Raw genomic sequence first — 13,723 nt, forward strand, 5'->3', positions numbered from 1 at the left:
TCCAGCCAGGTGCTGGAGAAGTGCTGATTCGCACAAACACCATCCGTCTCCCAGCCAGGGTCCGCTAGGCGGCCACTTGTCCAACACATAGTCGTAGGTGCAGTGAAAAGTCTCCGTCTTCGAGGAGACAGCATCCTCGTATGAGGTGTGTGCGTGTGGAAATTCACCACCAGTGCAAAGAAGGGACTTGTGAATAGAACCGACCGTGGGATGTAGAATTTCAAAGGAGGAAGGACAGGTCAGATGAGGGACTTAAATGAGGTGTTGAGAAAAGGGTCAGACTCGAACCGGGAGGTCTTCACTTTGCCTGGCTGACATGCCTCCTGATTGTCCAGGTCTCCTTATCTTAGGCCTCACCTCCTCCAGGAAGCCCTCTCGGCCACCCCAAAAGCTGGGTCAGATGGCCGTCCTGTGGTCCCTGCACCACACTGAGCTCGCACCTTTGATAACACTCGCCACACGATCTTAGGCCAACTGGTTACGTCACTGCCTCACCAGAAGAGTGTGAGCCCCTGCGGGCAAGGAGCGTTCCTTATTCCCTTTTGTGACGTCGGCACCATCCCTCACATTTGCGAATGAATGAACAACAGAGATGAAAAAACAGCATAAAATGTTCATCCACAAAATGGCCTGCTGAAATGGCCACGGGTGCCAGAGGCGGCCACAGACTTGGTTCTGAACTTGACCAACGCTAAAGCAAACCTAGTTAGTTACAGTGAGATCCAGTGTCCGGAAGAACAGAAGGCAACCAGTTGTATCCCAAGTGTCTTTTGTATTTGTCTTTACACTGCTGCACTGTCTGAAATACCTGTGACTGTATGTTGCTTTCCTAAATAAAATTTATTGTGGAACAAAAAAGATGCCATTAACGTGGATAACTTAGAAGGCTGGGTAAAAAGAGCAGGTTCCAGGTAAAAACCGCATGAAGAGGCCGTTTGTCTGGAACTCAGAAACCAGCAGAACTAGACGACGCATTTAGGCCCGCCTCTGTGCCAAAACGCAAGCGGTATGTTCCTCTGGTGCTGACGGCAGAGGAGGGACACATGGGAGAGTGTGTGCAGGTGACGTTCTAGGTTATATCTTAGATACACATCAATGTCCAGTCCTTTGCCATCGTCCCGAAGGCGGTAGCTCCGCAGCAGCGGGTGCCATGGGCAGCGTCCCTCTCCATTTCCCGGGGCTAGCTGGAGGGTGCTCGTTGTGCCTCAGAGGTGGAAAGCAGGCAAAGCTGGGATGCGGATTTGTTCGGGTCATTTCCACATGCCCAACATTGTGCCTCTTGTCCCCAGTTCCCGTAGGCGAGAATGACGCCCAGCAGTTGGATCTGATCTCCTGCGGCGGGGTGGAGAGTCTGTCCCTCCGGCCTTTGCCTCGCTGAGCCTGCTTTTTGCTAAGGAATGCCCAAAGCTTATTCCTGGAGACCTGTGGTCCAGTTGCCCAAAGTCATGACCATAAGTCGTTTCACCATCTTTGGCTTCCCAGAACAAGTGTCTTGCAAAAGCCACAGAGGGAGAAGGGAACCCCCAGACTAAACCACTTGATTCTCTCTAAAAGCTCCCCACCACCTTCCTGGCAAGTTGGCCTTCAGAGCCTCCGCGACCCGTATCTGACCCCTCTCCCTGAAGGGGGAGGTGGGATGGGGCAGCCTCAAGTCCCCCTAGAAAGTAGGAAGTAGTTCGTATTTTATACACATTTATTCATTCAACACCCATTTTTGGAGCACCTGCTAAATAGCTGGCCTGCCATCGGGGTCACAAAAATGGGACAGTGTTTCCGCCCACACACAGGTTGCTGGCAGGGGCCAGACAGTTGTGCTAAGATTTCCCCTGAGCCTGCATTTCAAATGTATATCATTTGCCTGTTTTGCATATTAAACGCTCATAAAACTTAATTGCTTTCATATAGCTGTATTTTTTAATTTTTTTTTTTTTTAGATTTAAAAAAAAAATTTTAATGTTTATTTTTGAGAGAGAGCACAAGGAGGGGAGGGGCAGAGAGAGGGGGACACAGAATCTGAAGCAGCTCCAGGCTCCGAGCTGTCAGTCCAGAACCCAGTGTGGGGCTCAAACTTACAAACTGTGAGATCAATACCTTAGCTGAAGTCAAGACGCTTAACCGACTGAGCTACGCAGGTGCCCCAGAGCTGTATTTATTTATTTTTTTTTTTTAACGAAAACATTGAAGTTCCATCTATTTTCTTCCTGTTCCCCAAGGGATCTTGGGCAACCCACTCAAATACAGTTCAAAATCAGGACGATGGCCATGTGGGACGGCTGGCTACAGTGTTATGGTGCCACAGGGAAAGCGGCCCCAACAGGCTTCCTCGGGGAGTCAGGGAGGGGTCCCTGAGATTGCAACAGATTCAGCAGCTGACTGGGTACCACCCTGCAGATGATGACTTCATTGTAATTGCCGTTTCCCTTTCCAGGAAGAAAACAGATGCGCTTCTTTGCCAGTGCAGACAAATGGCCTCTGCTTAAGGTTCCTCTTCATTAATTAGTACGAAGACAGCCAATGTGGTGACTAAATTTGGAATCAGTGGCTTTTAAAGGTGAATCTCTCCATAAGCTACACCTGCGTTTCTTCTCCCCGTACAGGGATAAGAGTGGCAATTAGATTTGTGGCCATGGCTTTCTGTTAATCTCAAAGAAACCCTTTCAAACGACTGCCTCTCTATGGCCCAGCACCTTCCCCAGGATCATGCCTCTTCCTGTCAGCCACAGCTTGGCGTCAGAAGGATCAGATGTCCCCAAACAGCACCCTTGATCTTTTAGGGGAGGTTGAAACCAAGGACTCCCAAGCAGTGGTGTGCTGGTAAATGTTGAATAGCTGGCTCTCCAGAGAAGGGGAGAGCCCTCATGGGGTACCAGTTGTTGGTCCCATGGTGTAAATACTCCCACCGGGGCTGATTTCAAGCTATCGACTTGAGGTCACTGAACATGACGTCGCTGAGCATGAATTTGGGAAATTGACATGCACTATCTAGATACAGTGAATTCACCCCAAGAATATACAGAATAGTAAAATGTAATCCAGTGATTGGGAAGAAATGAGTTTGGAGTAAATCTGTGTTTCGGGAGATTGATCAGAATTTTTTTTTTTTTTTTTTTAAAGAATGGCTTGCAGAACCAAACCGAGAAAAAGACCCTAAAAATGAAACCATCCGCTCTCGTGCACTGGTATGAGCCAGCCCCAGCACACCACTGCTCCCGTTTTCAATCAACCTTGAAATTACTTGGGTGCCTAAAAAGCCTGCCCTCAGACTCTCCGGGCAGCAGTGTTCTGCAGAACTTCCGGGAACAAAATCCCTCAGCCTCAGAAGCTAGCCCCCAGCCAGGCTTGACTCGGCCACGCTGCCCCTGTGCCCGCCCTAGAGTCCTCACACGTGGGCACCGATCACTTCAAACGCCAGTGACTCACCTGGTGCACACACACACTTCACAGGCAGACACCGTCCTGGTCGCACCCATGACCTCCAAAGATTTCCCCGAGGCAGAAACCAGACCTGGTGCGCTGCTCTGCCAGGTTCAGGCCTGGCCTGGGGCTGTGGGGTCCCATTAAGCCCTTTGGTTCCAAGGACACAGACACCAAATCCACCAACCTGAAAGTAATAACTCATTGACAAAGACCCTCAGCATCACTCAAATGCCAAGTGGGCCCTGTCTTGAGTTTTGATTCAAACCGACTGTTAATTTTTTTTTCTTCTTTTTTTTTTTCCAACTGTTAATTTTTTGAGACAGTCAGGGAAATGCGGACTTTGGTTTAATGCCATTTTTATTTATTTGTTTTTTTAAGTTTATTTTGAGAGACAGAGATGGCACAAGTGGGGGAGGGGCAGAGAGAGAGGGAGAGAATCCCAAGCAGGCTCCACACTGTCAGTGTAGAGCTTGATACGGGCTTGAACCTGTGAAACCATGCGATCATGACCTGAGCGGAAACCAAGAGTTGGATACTTAACTGACTGAGCCACCCAGGCGCCCCTAATGCCATTTTTAAATGTGGTAATGGCATTGTGGTTTTTTTGTTTTTTGTTTTTTTAGTTTAGTTTGAGAGACAGCACAAGTGGGGGAGGGGCAGAGAGAGAGGGAGAGAATCCCGAGCAGGGTCCATGCTGTCCATGCGGAGCCCAATGTGGGGCTCAAAACTCATGAACCGTGAGATCGTGACCTGAGCCAGAACCAAGACTCGGATGGATATTTAAGTGACTGAGCCACCCAGGTACCCCTGTAGTTTTGGTTTTTGGTTTTTGTTTTTTTAAAGCAAATGAGTTCATATATTTTTTTAGAGCAGAAGTTGGTTGGCAAACTACAGTTCCACTTCCTGATTTTGTAAATAAATTTTTATTGGAACACAGCCACAACCAATTCATTTATACATGCTGTGGCTACTTGGAGGGCAGAATTGAGTAGGCAAGACAGATGGTGTGGGCCAAAAAGCCCCACATATTTACAGAAAAAGTTTGCAGACCCCTGTCTTCGAGAAGCATCCTGAAGTATTTACCTACAAAATAATAAGATGTCTGGTATTTGCTGTAAAATAATCCGAGGAGGAAAGAGAAAATGTGAATGAAACAAGATGGGCTAGGAGGCGACGGATGCACTTGAGTTCGGCATCCTAGTCTCTCTGTTGTTACATATGTTTGAAATTTCCATAATGAAAAGCAGTTGAGAAAGGAGGACCTGCTGTCCACAGCCTCACCACTGTTCTGACTTCACACCAGGACGCTGGCACCTTTAATCTAACAGGAATCAGGACAAAGCCACCATCATTCACCCCGTTTCCGCACACGCCCGAAGATGACTTCTGTCCCGGGCTAACCAGAAAGGCCATGGGCACTGAGAGGGCCCCCCAGAGCCAGCTGTGCAGTGAGTGCCCGCCCCCATGGGGCCCAGGGATTCTGGAAACTGGGGAAGGAGGGGCAGGAGGGCTCCGTAGGAAGGGGGACTCTGTCCAGGAGTCAGGCCATAGATCAAGGGCCTCTGGTAAGTCTGTCCTCTGCTCTCTGTACCCGTCCCCGATCCAGGCCCAGAGCCCTGACTTCCACCTGGGGCCCTGGACATCCCCTGGGCAAGGCCCTGCCCTCTTCTGAGACTTGGGGAAAGTTTTAGTACCAACCACTCATGGTCTTTGAACTGACTCTGGGAAAGCAATATATGTAGGCACTAGCCCTCTCCCCTGCACATCTGTGTGGCTGCCACTATTTCTTTTCCTGCCCCCATATCCACGTCCGTCCCCATCCTGCACCATATCTGGCCACCTGTGGGAGTTCTGTTCAACATCAACCTAAGCGTAACCCAGTGGTTCTTAGCCAGGGTGATTTTGTGTCCCCTTCCCCAGAGAATGATTGACAATGCCTGGAGACAGTGTCTTTTGTCACACTTTGAGGGGCGGGTGCTGCCGGCATCTAGAGGGTAAAGGCCAGTGAGGCTGTTCGGCATCCTACGATGCACAGGATGGTCCCCACCAAGATGGCCCCCAATGTCAACAGTGCCGAGGCAGAGAGACCCTGCCCTGACCCCGTCCCTAGTTCACAAGCCTGAGCTTTCTGCTGGTTAAAAAAAGTGCTTAAGAACATGGGACTGGAGCCAGGCTGCTGGGATCACACCCAGGTTCTGCTACTTCTTAGCTGGTGACTTCTCTGGGCCTTGGTTTTCTCCACCGTGAAATGGGGACAGCTAAACCCACCTTGTCAGAATTGTTCCCGGAGTAAATGAAGTGAAGCATGTCTGGCACGTGGTGCTAAACAGCACCCAGTCATGTTATAGGTAGCAAGATCAATCAGGCCTGGCCCTAGTAGGGCTCCTGCTCCCTCAGGCGCTGCTGGTTTCCAGTCCTGGGTGGCCTCATGAGTTGGGTTCCTCTCCCTTCCTTTCCCTGTCCTGCTGAGCCCCTTGGGTGAGGTCAGCACCCCACTTTTGTTGTAGAGTCCAGGAGGTGAGCTCGGGGCGTGCCCGGAGCCAGGGGATTTTTAAGCGCAATCCTGTGGTGGAGAGACCAGGGGGTCTACTCGGACCCCGGCAGGGCCCTCCAAACTGATCTGGGGACCGACACGGCTTGCCGAGACCAGTGCAGGAGTTCCACAGCCCTGCGGCCTCCACCCCTTTCTGCGTCCATGTTACTCCTGCTCGTGACATTGCCATGGGGAAGTAGCACAGATGGGCCTCCGGGGAGGGGCCAGCCGGACCCCCAGCTCTGCAGGCCGGGCTCCCCCTCCGACACAAGGTGTCTGGGATTAGAGGAGAAACCAGGCGGTGTGCGTGAGTAGGGCTAGAGCATGGTGTGCTCAACTCATGTTGCCATGAAGGAAGGAGGCAGGGTCTGTGATGGGGAGGCCTGGGGTGAGTCCTGGGGTCCTCCTCCCCCACCTGCCCCCTGTCCATCTGTCAGATCCCTCCTCTGCCAAGAGCAGCTCTGTGAGGTCCACAGTGAGCGCGAAGCACTGAGCACAGGACCCCATAAGTGCACGCTCACCGTGGGGACCGTCTCCGTCGTTTTTGCTGACTGTCCCCTTTGCTTTCTTGGCATTTGGCCTCAAGGCCCAAGGCTCTGTCCAGCTGATTGTGTTTCCTGCTTGGCTGCTGCCTCCCAGGCCCCTGCATCATATGTTTACTGACTCACTCAGATATACCCCCTCCAACCCCCACCCTCCACCAAACCACATCCCTCTTTGATGTACTGTTTGGATTTTCCCATCTTGTTGCTGGAGAGGATCTGCCACCAGCTGCCTGGTGCCTTCTCCCCCCACCCCAAGAAACCCCCCTGAAATTGCTCTCTACCTCCCCCCATTTCAGGGGACCCACCACGTGTCCCCTTGGCTAAAGTCCCAAAGGCCGAGGGACCCCTGCTGCCACGAGTGGGGACCCCTTGAGGCTGGGTCCTCTTGTTCTGCCTGCCCCCCTCAGGAAAAAAGCACCCCACAGACAGGTGGAGAAGGCTAAGGCCAAAGGCAGAGAGGCGGAAGCTCCAGTGGCCTTTTTGCTGAGCCCCCAGCACCCTAGTGTGAGCGGAGAGCCACAGTGGTTCTCAACGTAGGGATGGGAAGGGTGAGCACACATCCTGGGCTGCGACTTGTGCAGGGCTGGGGAGCAGGGGTGGGGGTGGGGGGTCATTCCCTGAACCCCTGCCAGCGCCCCCACGGTGACAGCAGCTGGCAGTTTCTAAGGAGCAAGTTGTAGTATTGACCCAGGCGCTTGTTCACAAGGCCTGACCTGGATTCACGGCCCCCACTTGACAGCTGGAGACCAGAACCACACAGGCAGGCACCAGGCTCAGGACCCAGGCAGGCTGGCCCCGAGCCCATGCCTCTGAGCACTGTGCTGTTGCCTGCAAGTCCCACTACTGAGTCCATTTCACGGAGGGGAAGACGGAGGCTCAGAGCAGCCATGTGGGAGGGGAGTGGAGCCAGCAAGGGCCCTTCAGGGCACAGCGACAACTAGACACAGGGACAGACTCAGACTATCACAGGGAACATGCGGCCCCAAGGCCAGACACCCCCCCACCCCCGCCCCAGGAATTAAGGAGACAGAGAGAGCACAGAGGAGGACAGACACAGGGACCCTGAGACCAGGCACCCTTAGCATGGTTACCTGAGCATTTATTTCCGGCCTTCCAACCGCCCCAGAACTATTTGGGGCAAGAGGAAGAAAATAGACCGATTTGCTTCCTCTCAACCCCCTTTCCCCAACGCCCACCCCCTCCAGCCTCAACTAAATTCTAAGCACCTGACCCTACAACCCAGGAAAGTAGTTTCATTTCCCCCACTGCAGATTTCTCAAAGGGAGGGGAGGGCGGGGCTCAGCTCATTGTTTAAGGACCAAGAAGGGGGCCAGGGCAGACCTTTGGAAGCAACAGGAGAGAGAGGGTGGTACTGCTGTCCACAGAGAGCCCAAGGTAGAGGGGAGGCTGCCAAGAAACTGGGACCCACAGAAATAGACCCAGGGAGACAGGGCAGAGGAGAGGGGAACAGAGAAGAGAAGGACAAGGAGGGCAGGGACGGGGACAGGGGGGCAGATAGGTGAGCACAGAACAGGAGACTGCTAGAAGGGGTAGATGGAGGCATGAGGCTCCAGAGAGACGGGTGGCCTTAGGGACGGGGCCTGGGGTGGGACCCAGGCCCCTGTCACAGTGGCCCTTGCTTCCCCTCCAAACTAGACACCATCTCCCGCGGAGAGTTATGGCCTCGTCGGGTAAGTAAGCAGGAGAGGGGGGCACAGGGACGGGGGGGACGGAGCCCACTCTCCCCACACATACCCACTGACCTTCCCACTGATCCCCTCCTCCTCCGTCCAGCCCGGTACTTGCTCGTCCTGATCTCCATCTTCTTCAGCCTGGTGGCCTCCCTGGACTGGAAGACTTCCCATAGCCAGGATCCCTTTGAGAAATGTATGCATGATCCTGACTATGAGGTGCTGCTCAAGGTTGTGACCTTGGGCCTCAATCGAACCTCAAAGCCCCAGAGGGTGATTGTGGTTGGTGCCGGTGTGGCTGGGCTGGTGGCTGCCAAGGTGCTCAGTGATGCCGGACACAAGGTGAGAAGTGCTGCTTGCAGTCTACCTGGAGTCTTTTGTGCTGCAGGCCGGGAATCCCGGGTGTTAGGGGCCTGGCCACGTCCCTGTTGAGGGGCTGGTAGGAGGTGGAGAGAGGAGCTGTGCTTTCCCCCTTGGTCTGGGGACTGAAACTGGAGGGGAGGCTGAGAGACCTTTGACCTTCCCTGCCCCACTCTCTCTCATTCCTGAGGGAAGTCCCTCTGAAAGTCCTCCAACCTCCCGGAGGGGAATTTGTGCTGGTGGCCATGGTAACTCCACTCGAGGAACACTGCCTGAGGTCTAACCACTGACCCTCTCACTGAAAGCCGAGAAGGAGAATGGGCTGGGCCAGGACTTCTGTGCACGGAGGAAATCTTCCCCCTCCACCCCCACTCCCTAGGCTGGGAAGTTCCTCTGCAGTCTGGCTTGCAGTCGTCCTGCTGCAGCTGGGAAACTGCATATTGTACGCGCTCACTAGGACATCTGTTCTCCCACCAGCTCCTCTGGCTTTTTCATGAAGAAGGGCGTCCTTCTCTAGTCTAGGTCTGGGCTGCCGTGCGGATGAAAGCTGGGTGCTGGCACAGGGTGGGGATGGGGGGGTCAGTGGGAGGAGCTGAAGGGCCCTGCTTGGCGCTCCCCACCCCCATCCCTCAGGTCACCATCCTGGAGGCAGACAACAGGATCGGAGGCCGCATCCTCACCTACCGGGACCGGAAGACAGGCTGGATTGGGGAGCTGGGAGCCATGCGCATGCCCAGCTCGCACAGGTGAGGCCTGGCCAGGCAGCCCTGTGGGCACCGAAGCCTCCCCTAGCCCCACCTCTGTGTCCCTGAGGTGCTCAGAGCTCCGTGTCCAGCCAGAGTTCCAGTTCTGCCCTCCCAACCTTGTCTCCTCCGCATCGCAAGCCCTCACCCGACCCAAGCTCTGTCCTCATTCCCACTTCAGCCCCAACGAAAGCCTGCTGGGGCTCCAAACACGATCCGAAACCCGTACACCTTCAGCCTTCCAGCCTCTCTCTCCTCTCATTCCGGCCCCAGCTCCAGTGACCCGCCCTCCCACCCGACTCTAGCCCCGATGCGGACTCAGGCCCATCCCCAACCCCGCCCCCCCCCCCCCCCCCCCCCGCTCCGGAAGAGGGGCCCCAACTCCTCCCAGCCCTGGCCCCGCCCCCGCCTGACCCTCAGCAGCCTCTCCCCGCTCCTTCAGGATCCTCCACCAGCTCTGCAAGAGTCTGGGACTCAACCTGACCAAATTCACTCAGTATGATGAGAACACGTGGGTAGAGGTCAACAACCTGAAGCTGCGCAACTATGTGGTGGAGAAGATGCCAGAGAAGCTGGGCTACAAGCTGCGCCCCAGGGAGAAGGGCCACTCGCCCGAAGACATCTATCAGATGGCTCTCAACCAGGTAGGCAGCCTCGGGAGCCCCGCGGCCCGTCCCTCACACCCCTCTGCCCTCGGTCTCTGATCCGCTTCTCACGCACGCTGTCCGGACAGCCTCAGATTCTACAAAGGCCTTTGGCTTAAACTTTGGTCTTCGACCTGATGTTTTCCCCATCCATCTTGGGGGACCCAGACTTTTGTCCACGTCCCCCCTCCCCGGGTCATACCCCAGGACCCTCCGGCTCCCACCGAGCTCAGCATCTTCCCTTAACCCCACGCATACTCCCAGGTTCCCCCATCTCACGATGGCCCCATCACCCCCACCCTAGTCACAAGGCAGACAGACCCTCAGGTGCTGTCCTAGCTCCCTCCCTGTCCCTTCCACCACCAGTCAGTCCCCAGCCCCATCCCTCCTGCCCCCTGACTCTCCTGCAGTGTTCCCACCCCTCTGTCCCCACGGGCCCTGCTCTGGCTCAGGCTTTTCACCTTGTTCCAGCCCCTGCTCACAGCTCCCTATGGCTCCCCAGCGCCTTAGCCTCAGGGTCAAGCCCTGAGTGGTCTGGTTTCTCTCACCCCTCTAGCCTCATCTCTCCTCCAAGAAGTGTTTGTTATCCTCCAAAGCCTTCGGAGTGGCCAAACACCCCAGCCCTGCACTCCTTCGTACCCACAATGCTCCTTCACCATCCTGCACCCATGCCCTTGCTCTTGCTTCCTGCCCCGCCTGGCAGGCCTTTTCCCTTTCCCACCCAGGGAACCCTACTAATCCCTCAAGAACCAGGTCCAACGTCCCCTCCTCCAGGAAGCCTTCGCTGGTGCCCTCAGGGAGGAGCCAGCCTTGGCCGCCTCTGGGAGCTCCTGTCTGGCTCCCCTCCTGGACCAGGGTGGGCACTGAGTCCAGGCCATTTCTGTGCCCTGGCACTGACCAGTTCAGGGAGCCTAGGGAGATGCAAGGTGAATGATGAGTGAGTGAGCAAAGGAGCACATGCTTTGAGGAGTTCCCCAGCCACAGGGGAAAGCCACGTGGACAGAGAAGAAGGCTAACATCAGATGGGGCTGTGAGGCTCCCAGGAAGCGAGGAGACGTGAACAGCGCAGTAAAGGATGGCCACTCATGTTTCAGGCAAAGACAAGGCAGGGGAACGAGTGCAGTGGTGTGGTGCAGGTGTCGGGGGGGCCCGAAAGTGGTCTGGGCACTGCACATAGTGCTGCAGAACGACAGCTGCCATAAGATGGTGACTGAGGGGCCCCGGGCCCTGGGGAGCCACAGGAGGGTTGTGGGCAGGGGAGGATCCAGTGAATAACCCCTCAGGGCTGACAGGGGGCAGAAGGGACTCTGCTTCTGTCTGTGCCCCCGGTGATGCAGGTGACAATCACTAAGCACCAGGAGGATACAGCATTGACTAAAACAGACACGATACCTGCCTCTACTAACTCACAGACTAGGACAAGTGCAGGCCAACAGTACCCAATAGGACTGAGTGTGACACTGTCAGGGTGGGATGAAGGCTGGGGGATGAGGGGCATTAACAACTTGGGAAGAACTTCCCAGAGTGGAGGGCAAGGCCGAGGGCACAGCAGGGACAAGGACCATGCTGACTTGAGCAAGAATGGTAAATGGCTGGTCATGGGCAGGTGCGGGAGGAGAACCCAGGTTTGGACCCCAAGTCTGGCTTCTGCAGTCCTGCCCCTGGAGCTCAGCACTGTCCCCTTGTTCCACCACAGGCCCTCAAAGATCTCAAGAAACTGGGCTGCAGAAAGGCAATGAAGAAGTTTGAAAGGCACACGCTCCTGGTGAGTGGGGGCCTTGGCGTCGCCGTCTGAGAAACAGAAACAAGGAGGGCACCCATGGGCTTTAGCCCTGGAGTCAGAAGGCAGGAGTCCCGGACTCCAGGCCTGCCACGGCCCTCCTGCCTGACCCGAGGCGGCACACGGCCCCCTCTCTGGGCTTGCGTCCCTCCTCTGGATGGCTAAGCTTCAGAGAACCGTACTAATATATTAGCTCACGGTCCTGTCACGGAACCAGGAGGCTCAGCCTGGGAGGGACCCCCATGGGAGCGGGGACAGAACAGGCAGGTGCAGGACGCTTGGGTCCTGACCCGGGCGCGCACCCATCCCCCAGGAATACCTCCTCGGGGAGGGGAACTTGAGCCAGCCGGCCGTTCGGCTCCTGGGAGACGTGATGTCCAAGGACGGCTTCTTCTATCTCAGCTTCGCGGAGGCCCTAAGGGCCCACAGCTGCCTCAGCGACCGGCTCCGGTGAGAGGCGGGGCCAGTGGACAGGGCGGGGCCGACGAGGGCCAATGCGGGCGAGAAACGGAGTGGGCGGAGCCGTTGGCGTTGGGTGGGGCGGGACTGGCGGGAAAGGAGCCGGACGCACAGGTGCGGGAAGGGGCACAGAGGGCGGAGAGACGCGGAGCTCGCGTCTGGCCACACGCGCCCTCTCGTCCCGGGGCCTCCGGAGGAACTGGGTAAGAATGTTCCCGGAAAAAGGTGTGGCTCAGAGAAGAGACGGGGTTCCCGGGTCGCACATTCTCTGCTCCCTGGTCCTCCGGGTGATGTCAGGGACTGGCGAGGTCAAGGGTAGATGAATGGGCGGGGCCCGCGAGAAGGGGCAGGATAAGAGGGGACCCGGCAGGTGAAAACTAGGATGGGTACCGGGGAGTGCCCAGGGCGGGGCCCGCGGGGAGGAGCCCACAAGGCAGGGCAGTGCCCGAGCTCCCGGATCACGCTGTCGCCCTGCCCGCAGGTACAGCCGCATCGTGGGCGGCTGGGACCTGCTGCCGCGCGCGCTGCTGAGCTCGCTGTCGGGGCCAGTGTTGCTGCACTCGCCTGTCGTGGCGATAACGCAGAGGACGCACGATGTGCGCGTGCACGTCGCGAGCTCGCGCGGGGCCCGGAGTCTGAAGGCCATGACCGCGGATGTGGTGCTGCTCACCGCCAGCGGGCCGGCGCTACAGCGCATTGCCTTCTCGCCGCCGCTGACGCGCAGGGGGCAGGAGGCGCTGCGCGCGCTGCACTACGTGCCGGCCACCAAGGTGTTCCTGAGCTTCCGCCGGCCCTTTTGGCACGACGAGCACATCGAGGGCGGCCACTCGAGCACCGCCCGCCCGTCGCGCGTGATATTCTACCCGCCGCCGGGAGAGGGCGCGCTGCTTCTGGCTTCGTACACGTGGTCGGACGCGGCCACCGCCTTCGCCGGCCTGAGCCAGGACGAGGCGATGCGCGTGGCGCTCGATGACGTGGCGGCGCTGCACGGGACGATCGTGTACCGGCTCTGGGACGGCAGCGGCACAATCAAACGCTGGGCCGAGGACCCACACAGCCAGGGCGGCTTCGTGGTGCAGCCGCCGACGCTCTGGCAAGACGGCGGGGACGACGGGCAGGACTACGACTGGTCAGTCCCCTACGGCCGCATCTACTTCGCCGGTGAGCACACGGCCTACCCGCACGGCTGGGTGGAGACTGCTGTCAAGTCGGCGCTGCGCGCGGCCGTGTTAATCAACAGCCGCGAAGGGCACAGCCGCGAGGGGCACACGCTGGTCAACGAGGAGGGGCTCGTGCGCCAGGTGCCCAGGCACACCCGGTGCGAGTTCCAAAAGGCTGGTGCCACCCACGCTCCGGCCCCACATGGGATGACCGCTCAGCACACCAAGAGACCCGAGCATTAAAAATGTATTTTCAGAAAAAGCCGTGTGGTTCAGTAGCTTCCCCAATGTGCACGAAGCAAAGCCGTTAGCCTTCGCGGTGGAAGGAGCTGTGGGGCCCCCACCGGGGGAGGGGGAGAGGAGGGACCAGATGGACACCGCTTTGTGCCGC

At 56.9% G+C, this 13,723-nt stretch overlaps 1 protein-coding gene across 10 annotated transcripts in view; it reads left to right on the plus strand.

Annotated features, from left to right (window-relative positions):
* The window catches only part of IL4I1 (interleukin 4 induced 1), a 37,104-nt gene extending 23,516 nt beyond the window's left edge, over nt 1–13,588 (plus strand). For 3 of the 10 annotated variants that reach the window (XM_042970484.1, XM_042970482.1, XM_042970483.1), the window contains exons 2-10: nt 2,429–2,551; nt 3,115–3,179; nt 4,693–4,865; nt 8,290–8,528; nt 9,180–9,292; nt 9,732–9,933; nt 11,630–11,698; nt 12,027–12,163; nt 12,654–13,588. In XM_042970484.1, the coding sequence (XP_042826418.1) occupies nt 3,154–3,179; nt 4,693–4,865; nt 8,290–8,528; nt 9,180–9,292; nt 9,732–9,933; nt 11,630–11,698; nt 12,027–12,163; nt 12,654–13,575 (1,881 nt within the window). In that variant the 5' untranslated portion in view covers nt 2,429–2,551; nt 3,115–3,153 and the 3' untranslated portion in view covers nt 13,576–13,588. Of the gene's footprint in view, nt 1–2,428; nt 2,552–3,108; nt 3,180–4,692; nt 4,866–7,826; nt 7,891–8,151; nt 8,187–8,289; nt 8,529–9,179; nt 9,293–9,731; nt 9,934–11,629; nt 11,699–12,026; nt 12,164–12,653 lie in introns of those variants that run through there. The other 7 variants (XM_042970489.1, XM_042970490.1, XM_042970486.1 and 4 more) reach the window with 7 other exon arrangements.
* The last annotated feature ends 135 nt before the right edge of the window (nt 13,589–13,723 follow it).

Source organism: Panthera tigris, chromosome E2 (assembly GCF_018350195.1).
Source record: "Panthera tigris isolate Pti1 chromosome E2, P.tigris_Pti1_mat1.1, whole genome shotgun sequence".
NCBI classification, from domain to species: domain Eukaryota; kingdom Metazoa; phylum Chordata; class Mammalia; order Carnivora; family Felidae; genus Panthera; species Panthera tigris.